At 41.3% G+C, this 16725-nt stretch overlaps 1 protein-coding gene across 3 annotated transcripts in view; it reads left to right on the forward strand.

Annotated features, from left to right (window-relative positions):
- The window catches only part of LOC133954155 (glycine receptor subunit beta-like), a 32091-nt gene that overhangs the window by 2039 nt on the left and 13327 nt on the right, over positions 1 to 16725 (forward strand). For 2 of the 3 annotated variants that reach the window (XR_009920755.1, XM_062388467.1), the window contains exons 2-6: positions 6387 to 6516; positions 8602 to 8708; positions 13093 to 13160; positions 13780 to 14006; positions 14586 to 14668. Coding sequence is in view for 2 of the 3 variants with exons in the window: in XM_062388467.1 (XP_062244451.1) it covers positions 6392 to 6516; positions 8602 to 8708; positions 13093 to 13160; positions 13780 to 14006; positions 14586 to 14668 (610 nt within the window). In the remaining variant the exon portion in view is untranslated. Of the gene's footprint in view, positions 1 to 4564; positions 4615 to 6386; positions 6517 to 8601; positions 8709 to 13092; positions 13161 to 13779; positions 14007 to 14585; positions 14669 to 16725 lie in introns of those variants that run through there. The other variant, XM_062388468.1, reaches the window with a different exon arrangement.

Consider the following 16725-nt stretch of genomic DNA (forward strand, 5'->3'; position numbering starts at 1 on the left):
ACCTTTGGTCAACAGGTTGGAGAGCAAGGATTTCCCCTGTGGAATTATGTGGATGACATAATTGAGATGGCCAAGGAGGGACAATAGTTGCCGTTTGTTGCATCTGTCTGCCTTGAGATAGTTAAACAGGAGCATAGTGATGCCTGGAAGGATATTGAGTCCAGGGTCATGCCCAACAATTCAATGGAGGTGCTTGGACCTGAGGTTTTCCGTTTGAAAAGAAGAACGCAGAGTTCAGTGAAAGCTCTTGTAAGAGAGGAAAGCACAGAGTAAGCAGGTGGGGATGGTGGGGCTACGAAAAATTCTGGATGGGTGGAAAAGACTTTAACAGCACTGGTGATGTCGGCTTTTGACAGCCAGGTTCAATGGCCCGCCTAGCGGATGAGAGTGATGATGTGGTGGATTCTTGCCTATTGCATGGAGAAAGCAGGAATGGGAATGAGACTGTTAATGTTTGGCATGTGTGAGCCATTTCGGGAAGACAACTCTATTATTAGCCTCTTTTTTGTATTTTCATGTGGCCATGCCTATTGGACTGATGTGTAACTCTGGAAAAGGAGGACTGTTGAAGGGGCCTATCATCAATCAGTCTTTGACCTCTTAAGCCAATAAGGAAACTGTCTTTCTGGATGATTTGTAACGCTGTGACAAGGACATTTATCTTAACGGGTGTGCTGATATGCTGTTCTGCCTGCTGATGTGATTGGATTGTGGGGGCAAGTGTTACAAGCATGGCTGCCTCCACAGAATGAGCACGCATGCAGGAGGCAGCAGTAAGAGAATGTGTAGCCCAGGTCGTTTTTGCACACCATCCTGCCCTCTGGTTGAGGACTGGCCACGCTTAACAGAAGGCATGGGGATGTTAACAAAGGGACGTATGTCGACAGTTCTAGGATTGATGGGATGTAGGGGTGCAGCGGGGAGGGATGTGTGAGCTGCCCCAGTATGTTCCCTGATTTAACTGCTGTATCCAGCAAGCTGCCTGGCTGGCAAAATGGACATGTTAGCTGCAGAAGCCTGTACCCAAAAAATGTAAGGCCATGTCTAGCACAATAGAGGCATAATCCTCTAATTCAGTTCTCCCAGTGATAAAGAGTTAAGACCTTTGACTGGCTGACAGAACTGTATAGAGATTGGTCTGCATTTCCCTAGGCTCACTAGTGTCAATGATGGATGGTTTAAGTAGCTTCACTAAATCTACGTTACCGGATAGGATCTGGTGACGTAATGCAGGGAAGACAGGGGGAGCAAAAGCCTTACTGCAGCAAGCAGCTGAAGGAAGAGAAGAGGAAGGGATAATGGAATGGAAGGATGCATGTGCAAAGGGATTTTGTAAAGCATGTTAACACAGGGATAAAAAGAAAGCTGATATTACATGAGAAAACTCAGAAACAGACGGAGCATGCGCAGCGGGCAATATGACCTTTCCCCCACCAGGGGGAGCTGACGATGCGGGCTGTGGCTGTTGAGGCGGCGGAGGTTTGGGGACGTCATAGCTGTTGTATAAGACGAGACACCCGGAAGTACTAGGTGCTCGTGAGTGTTTGTTGTAGCTGTAGTGTTGGTGGAAGTTGGATATAGTTGAAATAGCCTTGGATTATTGTCGCTGCGATGGAAGCGAATGTATTTCCCTTTCAGAAACCTCTGATGGGCTCGGTTTGAAGATGAGGAGACGGCTGGAATGGAGAGAGCGGTGCACAACTTTTCGGTTGATGCCTGGTGACTGAGCGAGGATGCTGTCTATGACAACAAAACTGTTGGTGCCGACTCCCGTGTACTATGTCTGCGGCGTGTTATGTTTCCGGCTTGTGTATTCGGGCAGGAAGAGGCTTGAGACCCGGTAGTAGTCGGTGATATCTTTTTGATGGAGTTTGAATGTAAACGCTGCTGTTCCAGTTTAACTGGCGGCCAGATCAACTGGCGATTTGTTTACCTTTTTCCAGATGTTTTCAGAGCCGGTGTTCCAGGTAACTGGCGCGCATGGCAACTGGCGACATTCCAGATGTTGACACTTTTATTCAGAGCCGGTGGCAGAACCTCATTTTCGCAAAGTGCCTGTGTGTGAAGTAATAGAAATCCTACAAGAACCCTTCCCAAGTTAATGTGTCCGTGTCAGCATCACAGTGAGACAGCAATATTAATTTAAATGGTTTAAAAAAAAAAATGTCATTACGCCAGCGGGCCGCTGAAACCTGCATCGCGCCTCACATACATTTCTCGTTCTTTGCTTTGTCAGCTGTCTACCACCAGATGTGCTTTGAGGTAACTTGTGACTGTCACAAGTTAACCTGGGCGTGTTCCCTGAAACAATAACTCATGGTAAGATGTGCACTGGCTTCACAGTCAGCCCAACATACAGGTGAATCTATTTATCACCCCGACCATTGGCGTAGTGGCCAGTGCCATTGTCACTACGTTTGTTTTTATGTGGACCGCAGCGCATCGATTCCCGTGGTGGGATCTTTTCACATTTATATTTTGTCTGAAGATGATCCTGACAGAAATGGCACTTTATTTTTACGAATGTTTCATGAAGCGTCCACAATTGTCTGTATCACCACACCACATTGTTTGTGAAAATACAACAAAACATAAATAGTTTTATTATTATTATTTGTCACTATCATTATTTGCCAGAGTTGTCATAGTTACACAGTGAACTTTATTTACTTACCTACTTTATTTACCTTCGACTGACACAGCTCCAACAAAGCACGCAGCCATCTGACAGAAGACAAGAAATACACAACACGTTGTTCGACAATGGAAACGTTAAGTTAGTTTTCCAGATTTGCCTCGACACACATGTGTCATGTTGACAACCCACTCAACACACTTCGGACAGATCATCTGTTGATTTCACACAGATAAACAAAACTTGCATTACAGAAACTACAAAAAACAAACACACCCGTTCTGTGATGAGTGTTTGGGTTGTTTTCATTCTCCGATGAAAGAACCTGATCATAGAGAAATTCTTTTAAAATCACGTCTGCTGGCTTTACCCAGCAGCGACAGGAGGACACGTGAAGCTCTACACGTCCATTAGAAGCATGTTCACCAACTTTACTCATAAAACACCGCTCGAGCTTCCGCATTGATGATGTGAGGGATGTTTATATGTATCACTGGTTTGCTGTGTGCATGTTGTAATGCTCACCAGCGTAAAAAAAAAGCACTTTGAGTGGAGCTGGTCACACGTGTGTGTTCTTCAATGCTCCCTGTGTCTCCTATGAAGAGGAGCGTCAGATTTGTGAAGCCTGGTATTAGGTATGCAGTGTTTATTCTGTGTTCGGACTATCACCAGATGAACTGGGCGTTACCTCAAAGCACATCTGGTGATATACAGCTGACAAAACAAAGAACGAGCCAATTATCTGACGCACGATGCAGGTTTCAGCGGCTCGGTGGCGTAATCAGATCGTCATCAGGCCAGAAGCAAATAGTGCTTCGGCTCGCTGTTTTGAATTCCGTTCAAGAATTTTTTTTTTGAGATCTGAGAAAAAAGGAACCGGGCTGACCAGGTATAAGAACGGTAGATTGGTAATTAGGAGTGGTTGAGGCGTAGTCCCGGACCCAAGTTAAAGGTTTACCTAATTAGGGCCCAAGCACCTCCGGTGGGAGGCCCTATTGTTATTTGACTGGAGGTTGTGCTTTCACGGGTGCTGACTCTATAGGCATGTATTAGCATGCCAAATTACTGCCAGATCTACATGCATCATTAGAGACGAAAGTTTGTAAGAATTAATCATTTCAACCTTTCGGGTGTTACTCAGTTTCAGGCCTCCCATGCTGATTTCCACATCGGTCAAAGGTTTGAGTATGTGAGTCTATGCCTGTGAAAAATCTGTACTATTGCCTAACAATCAGTTCCCATGCCATGTCTCTGCTTTGTAAATGTGTGTGTTGTTTGTGATTGTTCTTGCTGAATCAGCCTGAGATAATTCTCCTCCCTTCTCTTTTTCTTCAGCAGTGCTCTTTTGTTGCACAGGCTTAATGCACTGAAAAATTGGGGAGTAGAAACATCTTTGTTTACACTAGAAAATGTCACTCAATGTCAATTCCACTTATGATGTACCTGTGTATTTCATTCAATCCAATGAGCCGTTTTTTCAATTCCTGGCCTGAATGAAATGTACTTTGTCGTACACACATTTGTGAAAATATCTCACAATGTCAAAAAACTAAAATGTGTGAATACAAGACTCCATTTATTGTCAGCATTTCCATTCACATAAAAAAAATAATTATGTTTCTCACAAGCGTGACACCAAGACACCAATAAATAATATCTAAAATACTATTAAAGCCAATTTTAAAAGAAGTACATTCACATTCACTTGGTTTGTTGCATTATTCCGTTTAAAGTGCTTTCTGTGTAATGTCACTTGCCAGTACTCCTGAAGTCAATCACCATCAGCTTTGTTTTGTTCACATTGAGGAAGAGATTGTTAGATCTGCTCCACACTGTTAAATGATTCACCTCACTCCTGTAGGCAGACTCAGTTTCTGCAATTTCATCAGCAAATTTGATGATGAGGGTGCTGTTTAGTTTGGCAGTACAGTTTTGGGTGAGCAGACTGAGCAATTGAGGTCTCAGGATAAAGCCTTGGGGTGAGCCTGTGATTACTGAAATATTATTATTATCATGATTCTTATTATGCTGTTTGAAACTCCAAAGGTCCTTGAATCCTTATAATTTTGAATAAGAATAATGCATTGGTGTAATCTGTATTGCTCTTTTTTGGAGAATAGATAGTGACTGCGATGAAGTTTTGTAATTGTTGCCCCAAATTGTGGGTGATTTCTGTCTAGAGTGATTTCTGACTAGAACTTGTTAGGTTTAATACAGAGATTGTTCTTGACATTTTCTTTTGTATATGTTTAATAAGTGATTTACTAAATCTGTCATCTATTGCTAAATCAAGAAATACAATTTCATGCACTCTATATAAACCCCATCTATCTTTATCTGTACAAGTGTATTTGTATGGTGCTTTTGTAGTCTTGATGACCACTCTACACTACAGTTTGCCATTCATCCATTCGGAGGCATTTTCAAAAACAGTGCATCTATTAGCAGCACTGTTCTTTTTTAGGGGCAATTCGGGTCTCAGCATCTTCCCAAGAACACTTCGGCATGCAGATGGGGAAGACTGGGATCTTTTTTTTTGTTGTTTTGTTCAAGTTCAATGATAATTAGTTTCTGTATGCTCATCTCTGTAGGGATGTTCTCCGTTCGTTGTCTAATATTCTGTTGAAGAAAAAATAAGTTTATCGTCAGCCAACAATTCTACCTTCAATTCATCAGAAACCTTGAATTAATCATTAATATACCGAATAGAGTGAATGGCCCAACACTGACCCCTGTGGGACGCCACAAGCAATGTCCGAACCATAGCAACATCCCGGGCTGAGCGATGAGGCCGATAAGGAAGTGTAAAATGCTGCAGTTCACTGGGTAGCCACAGCGGTCCGGCTCCAAGAAACAGAAAGTCTCATAGACTCCCATGTTAAAAAGGCAGACTTTAAAGCAGAATTACAGCATGGTACAAAATGTGGCTTTAGTCTCAATCGCAAGGTTCTTGCATCATTACAACTCTGAGGGGGGTGAATTTTTCTGACTCCCCCGTTTAAGCGATACAGAGGTTTGAAATTCGAGTGACGTTACAGTCAGCGCGACGACTGTAACTCCTAGCCTGCTGCCTGCTCGGCTTCATCTGAGCTAACGGGCTTATCCCCGGTCAGTGACCTGAGTCTGTGGAGAGGGTTCCACTCACATATCGGATGAATAACACGGTTTGATGTTCTGCTTGAACATGACATGACTGTAGCTAATCTACATCCATATGTAACTGGAGTATTGCACAGGGTATATATTTTGTTTTGGGATTTTTTTGGCTGATTAACTGTTGAGGAATTAAGTTAATAAAAAAAAAGTGGTGACAGAAGGGACTCTAATTGTTGATAAAACATTTCTAAAATTTGGCTAGATTGACCTGGTGATTCGTTTGTTTATAATTTATTTCCACCTGTGTAGCCTGGTGGTCAGTAGCACAGATAAAACAATTTATTGTATTTGATTCTCTGTAATGTTAAAAAAAAAAAAAATCTGGGAAACTTGTATTTAGTTTTTTGTAGATACATTGTTAAGGTGATTCTTATGTTTTAGCAGATCTGAGATGATGGCATCAGTTGGGATCTCTATTAAGGATATCACCTGTACTATATAACACTCTTTTTTTTTTTTTTTTACATTAAGAACAAGGGTAATTGGCCATTCGATAGACACATTCACAGACCATTCTGACCAAATTATTAAGGTCTACATTGAATTTTGGGTCACATGAAGAATGTGTTTATGCCACTATTTACTCTCTTTTCAGGTACTATGGCTGCTGGATTGAGATTGGGTTTCTTTATGTGGTTGCTGCTCTGTTGTTGTCAACTGATCACATCCAAAGAGGGGAAATCCACAAAGAAAGGAAAGAAAGGCAAGCAAGTTGTCTGTCCAGCGTAAGTATACTGTATTGTCCAAATACCTCCCCTCTTTACACTGCTATTATTATCTTCTCAGTTTGTTGTTGTTCCATTACACTATTATGCCACACTATCCATATTTCTGACATGTATACATACAAATACATATATATTATTGCTGTCAGTTAAACGCGTTATTAACGGCGTTAACGCAAACCCATTTTAAGGCCGTCAACTTTTTCTCGCTTTCGCCGTGTGACACACGCTTTGCATGTTGGTCGTTGACTAAGTCACAATAATTTTTTTAAACGTCATTGTATCAGGCCGCCATGAAGTACCAGGAGCGGGCGAGTGTGTGTGTGTGTGTGTGTGTTCCCAGATAGCGCACTAGTCCGGGGGCGGTGTGGCCTAGTTCGTAGAGCGGGTGTTCTCCAACACGAAGGTTACCGGTTCAAACCCCACTCTTCCCCATCTGCATGCCGAAGTGTCCTTGGCAAGATACTGAACCCCTAAACGGCCCCTCATAAATGCAGAGTGTACTAAAATTGTAATGTCCGTGGGCTCCGCCCCCCGCCCCAGCTCACTTGATCAGTGAGACACAGATCACAGCTCGTTCACGTGAATCAGCCGCTCAGTGACTGACTGCTTCTTAACTATGGAAACAGTGAAAACACAGAGTTTCTCTGGTCTGAGCTGCTCAGAGATCAGCACGTCAGCTTCTTGATCAGAAGCTGCAGTTGGTTTTTTACCGAGCTGCAGTATCTGTGTTCGCCTCCAGTCTGCCCTGCTCTCGCTTTTTGTTTTAATATTTCGCCAACTAAAATATATATTTTTAAGCTATTAGGCTGCAGCTGCATGTTTTTATTTATTTTAAAATAGGGTACTTCTTATTTCATACATTTTCCACAAATATGGGGAGGACTCAAATAGCCCTACAAAGTTCTGTGTTTAATTTATTTCAAAGTAGGCCGACACTTGCCTGTGTGATTTGTTTGTTTGTTATTTTGTTGCTTGTCTGTTTGAGAGGCCTAACTGCTATGTTCAAAGCAAACTTGAAAAAAGAAAATATTAAGCCATGGTTTAACTGCACTATAGAGTCCTTGTTTACCTGAAATGTGCACTCTATAATTTTTATTTTGTACCGCCCTGTTAGGCAATGTTGTTTTTCAATAAAATAAAACATTTGCATGAAGCAAGCCAATCCACTTTTCCATGTTGATAGAGCATTAAAACGGAAAAAAATTACGGAGAAAAAATAAATGAAGGGACTTTAGAATAGATAAAAATGTGCGATTAATCCTGATTAATTTTGAAATAACTATGACATAAATGCGATTAAACTCGATTCAACATTTTAATCGTTTGACAGCATTAATATATATATATGACAATACTGAGACGCCCTCACTTTTTTCCCATTATGTAATTTTAATTCTTCCTCTGCCTCCTGATGAAATTGGGTGGACATACAACATCAAGTCACATATACTCTTTTGTGCCATGGAGACATTTTTCTTGATACAAAGTGCTAGGCCAATGTATGATGTCATGCCTAACAACATTAAAAATGTCTGCACACAGTTAACCTGCAGTTGCTTCTTTTTCTTACCGTCCAGATTAACACTGTTCTGTATATTCAACAGACTTAATTACTTACAAGAATACATTAGCGACACTGAATAGAAATGTGATTCAATATGTGAAAAAAAGGGTGTGTTCAAATCACTTTGTGGAATAAATAATATACATGTTTAATTTCACTGATTAGAAGAATACTTTGGTTATTTGCTATGCAATAAATGTATAGGTTAATGAAGAATTTTGGTCCTAAAGTCCTCAAATTATGTTCAATTGATAACAATCTGTATGTGACCACTCACTGGAAGTTGAGGCTTAAAGATGGATGAAAGTAATTAAGGGGATCAGACTTCAGCAATGAGACTATCCAGAGGAAGGGGGGGGGGGGGGGGGGGTAGGAAAAGTCCAAACAGCCTATGTTACTCATTCACATTGAGTTGTTTTATATTGTCTAAATGAAGAAAGAAAAATTGCAATCTCCCCATTGTATTATACTTTAATGAAGCCTGTTTTCATCTGGTTCCCTTTAAATCATTTTTACAGCCAGTTGTCCCCAGAAGATTTGGCCCAGGTTCCAGCTAACTCCACCTCCAACATCTTGAACCGTCTGATGGTCAGTTATGACCCGAGAATAAGACCTAACTTCCAAGGTAAATCGACTACAGGCTACATTTTCTTTTTAGAGAGAACCCACAAACGCTGACCTTGTATGTGCTCATTGATTTAATAATGAGTTCATGTTTTCTGCAAGAGCTGTAGCTTGTTTTGAAGGATACATGTAACCATTGGTTCAGCTTTGGCACGTTTACATGAACTGACTGATAGTGCTTAAAAGTGTTACCATAGAATGGTGTGTATTCAGGCACTCAATAAATTTGGTTATCAAAATAAAATATAAAACATTAATATTTAAAATATTAATATAAAATCATAACTTTAATTGGTTAAAGTTGTCTCGCGGGGCACCAACCATCAAAGAAGGGAATAGATAGCCAATTTATTGATTAAGATCAGTCTCATTTAGATGTAGTTCAATTAGAAATCTCAATATTTTACCATTAAAGATTATATAATGAACAGTGAAGGTTATGGAGTTCTTAACAGTGTAACGGTTGGCAAAATTCAGTTATGCAACATTAATGAAAGAACATTTGTGAAAGAAAACATTTATTATGAACATAATAAAGTATAAAAACACAAATTACTAAACAAACGTACTAACTCACAAGGATGTGTGTATGTGAGCATGTGTGTGTGTGTGTATGTAAATTAGACGGCCTCCCAAAATGGCTGACCAAATTTCAAACCTCTTCTAGCATGCTTTCAAAATGATGGTTTTGTCCCCCTAAAGTTACCCCCCCCCCCCCCCCATTTTTCTTCAGAGGTGGGGGGGGAGATAAGTAAGGTGAAGACTATCCGTGTGTCTGTGTAGATGTTAATCAGATACTGAGAGTCAGAGAGAAAGCCTGTGAAGAGCGTATCTAACACTTAACTTTCAAATAACATATAAACACAATATCAGAAACACATATCAACCTTATAACACACACAGAATTGAATAAACAGTCTTGCTTAGCTCAGTATAATTATTAAGCCCAGATTATGTTACCAGTCCAAGGGAAAGGAAAAATAGGTTGCTGTCCCATTTGCAATTCGGTGAGGTCTCCGGTTAGCCGAAAAGGAGACCTGTGGTTTGCACAAAAACCATATCCCAACATTCCTAATGTTGAAATCTTGTCAGTACATGTCAGTCAACCAATCGAAAATACTGTGGATACGATGGGTTGTAATTAGTATGTCATTAAACACATATTAGATAGAGTTTTTAACTGGTTATGAAACTGTCTCATTGTAAAAGTGCTGCCTCTGTGTGACCTACAACTGCAAAGGAAGAGAGAAAATTGGCTATTTTGACAAACTATTCGAAATGTCTGTGGTCGGGTCGGACCACTGGCAAGGTCAGCTGAGACGATTTCTGGCAGGGTTACTGTTAGAGTATGAACAGTGCTAAAAATAATTCATAATGTTATGTAAGTTATCAATCATAATGCAACAAAAAGCGCTATCTCATCGCTATTCATCCTTCAAACAGCTTTGTCTTTTTCTTTCACACCTTTCCAAACAAATGCACTTGCTGGACAGAGCGAGGTTTATACGACAGGAGATGATGGAAACACTACCGCTTTTGTTCTCAAAAATGAAAAGTTCCCTGTCAGGGCTTTAAGCAACATATAGCCAAATTACTACTATTATTTAAGTTTTGATTGTTTCTATCCACTCACTTGTGCCTAGCAAATGATGCCCCATTGGAAATGCTACAGTGCAGCAGAGGTCAGCTCCATCTAACAGGCTTTGCTATGAAAACTCAGCTAATCTAGCTTTCATTTCCGGCAGACATTGTGGAATCAAGATAAGCTATTCATGTTTAACTGGTGGTGTTTGTAATGTTTTTTCTTTAAAAGACCCAAAAAAAGAACTGTTAGAAGAGAGAGTAAATTAAATTATGGTACCATTTCATCTTCACAAATTAACATGCTAGGTTACTCAATTTACTGTGTCATTCAAAGGCTACCAAGCAGCAACCGGCAACTTTTAAGGCTTAACGTCATCAGTAGGCAATTCAGAGATTAACCAATGAGTTGCACTGACTAGGCTATGATTGCAAGTTAGCTGTTATTCAATTCTTAATCTAGGATTAAAAATGTACGGTGGCCCTGAGAGCTCAACGAACAGCAATTTAAGAAAACACGTGCAAGTTGACAAAACACATGCAAGTTGACAAAACACAAGCAAAGTAAGAAAACATCTCCATCAATTTCACAACACAACACAACACATCACAGAAACGTGCAGCAAATAGTCACACGCGCTGCAAATAGACGAACGCGCAGCAAATAGACGAACGACGGAAGTGTTTCCAGAGGACAGCTAAAGGGGATGGACACAGGAGACACTAAAACGTCCAATACACTATACAATTTCGGTTCCGCACAGGGGTTGGCAACCCGCGTCTCTTCAGCCCCTCTGCAGTGGCTGTACTGTACAGTGTTGTGCATATGTTTCGCGATCGCTAAACTTTACGAATCAGTTTTCATATTACATTACATTACATTACATTATATTATTAACGTGAACGTAACGCTGAACGTCACGTTAATTTTTTAAATCATCGTATCAGGCCCTCATGAAATACCAGGAGCGGGCGTGGGTGTGTGTGTGTGGCCAGCGCACCGGGGCTCCGACCCCGCCCACTCGCTCGGAGAGAGCCACAGTGAGCTCTGAGCTCTGAAGATGGTCCGATCTAGAGACATCCCGTCTTCTCCTGTTAAACTGAATAAGCAGCGCTAACAAGCAAGCCCCTGTTTGTGAGGAAATGTATTGTCCATAGTGAGCAGGGGTTTGAAACCTTTACTATCATAAGAGACATTTTGCCCCCTCTTCTGAGCGAGTGGGCGGGGTCGGTGCCCCGAGACCCGAGACCGGTCAGACCGCTACACACACACACACACACACACACAAAGACACACGCACACACAACACACAAACGCCCGCTCCTGGTATTTCATGAGGGCCTGATACGATGATGATTAAAAAAAGTAACGTGACGTTCAATCACGTTCATCGTTACTAATATGAAAAGTGATTCGTTAAGTTCAGCGATCGCGAAACATATGAACAACACTGTACAGTACAGCCACTGCAGAGGGGCTGAAGAGCCGCGGGTTGCCGAAACCTGTGCGGAACCGAAATTGTATGGTGTATTAGACGTCTATTTGCAGCACGTATGACTATTTGCTGCGCGTTTCTGTAATGTGTTGTGTTGTGTTGTGAAATTGATGAAGATGTTTTCTTACTTTGCTTGTGTTTTGTCAACTTGCATGTGTTTTCTTAAGTTGCTGTTCGTTGAGCTCTCAGGGCCACCGTAAAAATGCCATCCCAATCGATGATTTCCTATTTAGAAAATCTATTTTTTAATCTCTGCAAATATGTAGGAATTCTATAGCCAGATTTGCAGCAATGAAGGGGGAGCTCTCGCTGGACCTAAACCAAGTTAATTGCCCAAGGTAGGAGTCAGTTTTAGGACATTTAACTAGTCTTAAGATTGTTAAATTTGATTTAAATCTCCAGGGAGTTTCTGAGAAATAGGGCTTAAAGTCTTGAATACATGCTTTTCAAATTATTATGTCACCTGCAAAATAGTGGTGGGTTACATCAACCCATCAGCCGCATTGGAATGGTAAAACAATCTGCATGGAGAACAGAATAATGCATTTTCACAGACATTGTAATTATGTATTTTTGATCAATGTAATTGCTAGTTGGCACCTTTGTGATTCCCACTATTAAAATAGTGCGCTGGGCTTCAATAGGCTAATGGTGGATGGGACTTCACTGGTTAAGACTGATGATATGTGCATCAAAGAGGAGTAGGAAATTTCAGATCCATTTTAAAGCTTTGTGGTGGCATGGTGAAGGGCTGAATAGATTAAGTGATTGTGGTTAAATAATTTACAATAATAAAGAAACTGGTTAAAATCTGAATCTAGATTCCCAAAATAAAGAAATCCATATACAGCTCAGAATCAAACATTTCTAGGCACTCAAATCATAATATTACTTAATCAAAGGCAACATATTCAAATGAACTATTGATCTAACACACTATGCAACTGAACAAAGAAAACTCACAAGTTCAAAATCTGCTCGCAGGTTAGTGCTTCAGTCCATGAGACAACAGTCAAGTGACCTCTACTTCCAACAGGCTGATTGGCATCATGTGAGGTGATTTACAATGCATGTAATTGGTTAGTTTGTTTCCCAGGCTGCTAAAACAGTGCAATAAGGCTAAAATGTGCGCCAGTTAAAATAGAACTGCCCTGTTAAAATGTTACTATTATCAATTATTAAATAAGTTATAGGTTCAAGACTACATCTGGGTCGGGTTTACCTACTTTACAACTGGTTTTACATGAAATAGAATTGTCAATTGTCCTCTTGCCTTAAGTTCATCTTACCTGTGTATGTGTGTTTAAGGTATCCCGGTTGAGTCGAAGGTAAACATCTTCATTAATAGCTTTGGGTCCATCCAGGAGACCACTATGGTGAGACATGCACACACCACAAACACACTTAATGTCAATAGGGCCTGAGCATCGACTAGTGTGAGGAACTTATTGAAACTATTCTGTTTATTATTCTGGCCCAAGCTCTAAATTTTTTTGTATTTGATGAACAGCTTGGTTAATTTCAATGTTTTGCCAATAAAGAGAACATTGTTATAACTCTATTATATACAGGTGTTATCTAATCTATTCTGAACTTCACACATTTGATAACCGTCCTTTACCAACGTTCAGTCAGTCGTAGCACCACCTACTGGCAATGTACTTGTCACAAGCCTCCCTGATGTGCTATCCAGTGCATCATTCTTGCTGCCTAAAATATCGTCTTCAATTGTTGCAAAAGTTCTCATCTGTCAGTCTGCATCCCACCAGCACTCCAAAGCACAGAAGTTCAGTCTGTTTAACATTGCTGTCAGATTTACTTTTTAAAATGTAGTTTCCAATTATACATCTCTGTCTGTGTAGCTACTGCTAGAAATCCCTAGGGAATTGTAATGATAAAACAGAATGTGGTATTATTATTATTAGTGGCATAGTACTAGCACTAGTACTAGAAATGGTAGGAGATGTGTTATTAATACAATGTCTCTTTCTGCAGGATTACAGAATAAATATATTTCTTCGTCAGAGATGGAATGATCCGCGCCTACGACTTCCAACTGACTTTAAGAGTGAAGCTCTAACAGTTGATCCCAAGATGTTCCAGTGTTTGTGGAAACCAGACCTTTTCTTTGCCAACGAGAAATCGGCTAACTTCCATGATGTTACACAGGACAATATTCTGCTGTTCATCTTTAGGAATGGCGATGTCTTGATCAGCATGAGGTAGTCACACACTTCAAATTCTACAGTTATACCATTATACAGTTACAGATACAGTTTGCAATAGATTGCTTTAGTTGTGGTGATCCAAATCTCCAAAAGAGAAAATACAAAACTTAAAACTTAGTTAGTTAGTAGTTAACAAACTTGGAAAAACACAGGATTTAAACTTGAAGCAAAGGGAAACACTGGGGAACAAGCAAAAACTGCTGAATCATTTAGTCATATATCCTGAAAATATATATTCTCAACATTCTCTCCACCATCCCTAAATTTATCACACTGCTCTTTTGTTCACTGTTGAGCAAACTTAACCACTACTCATTTCTAGCTATTCTTCAATAAAACTAGATGATAGTAAATCAATTTTTGTTATTTGGACCCAGTTGATGCTTGTCTGTTTGAAATAGAGAATAGAGATCCATTAAATCACAAGTCACAGCTGCTATAAATTTGATAAACCTCTTTACTAAAGCCTACAGAATTGGTAGAGGTGACTAATTTGAAATCCAGTGTGCATACCATGTAATAATATAGGGCTGTGTTGTTTCTTGATTAACCTTTTGAGTTTGTGTCGTGTAGGCTGTCGGTGACGCTGTCTTGTCCCTTGGATCTTAAACTCTTCCCGATGGACACGCAGATGTGTAAGATGCAGCTGGAGAGCTGTGAGTACACACACCTTCACAGCTACACTCCAATCAACGACCTGCTGTCAAATGTTTATTTTCTCAGAAAGGAGAATCTCCTGAAAGTGAATCGATCTGAAAACTGACATTTTATTCATTCTTTTTAGCTATTGTGGCAGTCTAACAAACAAATATAATTAATTATGGTTTGGCAGTAAACATACAATGGTAACAAATAAAGACTGCTTATCTGTGTGTATCTGTGACACATTATTCTCACTCCATTCCGGATTCCAAATAATTAAACAGCCCGTCTAGCTGTGTTTTAGATAATAATTCATTTTCTGATATGCTTTATCTCTCACAAAAAGCGCAATACTTGGTAACGTAATTGATTCAACTGACTCATATGTAAGCATGCAAACTTTAGGTTACTTTCGTAACCCCGGTTCTCTGAGTAGCATGAGTGAGATGTCTCACTATGGGATACGCCCCTCGCGCGTATTCACAGAAGCACTTATTCCAATTCGCCAGCCCTGATAGGCTGGCAGTCGTGACGTCCGCGTCAAGGTGCCGCACCTTAAATAAGGTGGACGCGGCGTCACACGTCATTCAAAACAAGCACACCTCTTCTCGCTTCACCCCAGTAGCAAGAAGGGCGGTCTGGTGAGACATCTCACTCATGCTACTCAGAGAACCGGGGTTACGAAAGTAACCTGAAGTTCTCTTTCTTAGCATTCGTTTCGATGTCTCACTATGGGATATGGAGACTCCCGTATTGCCAGACAAGCTTATCTCGGTGACTGACCACCAGCCCCCCCTCTCACTTAAAAGTGAGATCCACATTGGAGCCCACGCTCAAGACAGCGTGGGTCAGGCCAGGGGATGTGACATCCAACCTGTAGTACCTCGCAAATGTGAGGGGAGAAGACCAGCTAGCTGCAGCGCAGATGTCTTGGATAGAGACTCCCTTGAACAGGGCCCAAGAGGTCGCGAGACCTCTAGTAGAATGTGCCCGTAAACCAGTCGGAACCTGAAGGCCTGAGCTGGAGTAGGCCAATGCAATGGCATCCACTATCCAGTGAGAAAGTCTTTGTTTGGTGACAGGTTTGCCCCAGTGGGGCTTAGCCCAGGACACAAACAACTGATCCCCTTTTCTAAAGCTCCTCGTCCTTTCCACATATGTGTGTAAGGCACGGAAAGGGCACAGCATGTGTAACCGCTGCTGTTCTGCAGAACCATAGGGAGGTGGCTGAAAAGCTGACAGTTCCACTGGGGAGCATGGTTTAACAACCTTTGGAACAAATGCAGGATTCGGTCTCAGCGTCACCCCAAGGTTCCCCGGGGTGAACCGCATACATGCTGGATTTACAGACAAAGCATGAATATCACTTACACGTTTAGCTGTAGCCAAAGCCAATAACAGAGCCACCTTCAAGGATAACGTTTTCATGTCCACGTTATCCAATGGTTCAAAAGGATGACTAGAGAGGGCTCCAAGCACCACTGCTAGATCCCATGATGGTGACATAGTCTTAGAGATGGGCAGCAACCTCCGTGCACCCTTCATAAAACGACAAACCAGAGGATGTTGACCCACTGGTTTTCCATCAAATCCAACATGGCAAGCAGAAATAGCTGCCAAGTAAACTTTGACAGTAGAAAATGCCCTCTTTTGATCAATCAAGTCCTGCAGGAAGGACAGGACTGTACCAACTGGACATTGAAAAGGGATTTCCTGTGCCTTAGCACACCAATCCTCAAACAACCTCCACTTACAGTCATAAAGAGACCTAGTGGATGATGCTCTGGCATTCTGAATTGTGTTAACAACATTATTTGATAATCCAGTCGGGCTCAGATTAAACCACTCACGGGCCAAGCCCACAGGGCGAGGCGCTCCGGGTGAGGGTGAAATATCTGTCCGCGCGCCTGGGAGAGCAGGTCCCTGCGCAGCGGGAGAGGCCATGGGTGACCGTGGAGGAGCTGTCTCACTTCCGCCAGCCAGTGCATGGACGGCCAGTGAGGAGCGATCAAAATTACTGACAGACGATTCTCCCGCACCCTGAGCAGTGTCGGGGGAATCAGAGCCAGAG

Source organism: Platichthys flesus, chromosome 5, assembly GCF_949316205.1.
Source record: "Platichthys flesus chromosome 5, fPlaFle2.1, whole genome shotgun sequence".
Taxonomy (NCBI): Eukaryota; Metazoa; Chordata; class Actinopteri; order Pleuronectiformes; family Pleuronectidae; genus Platichthys; species Platichthys flesus.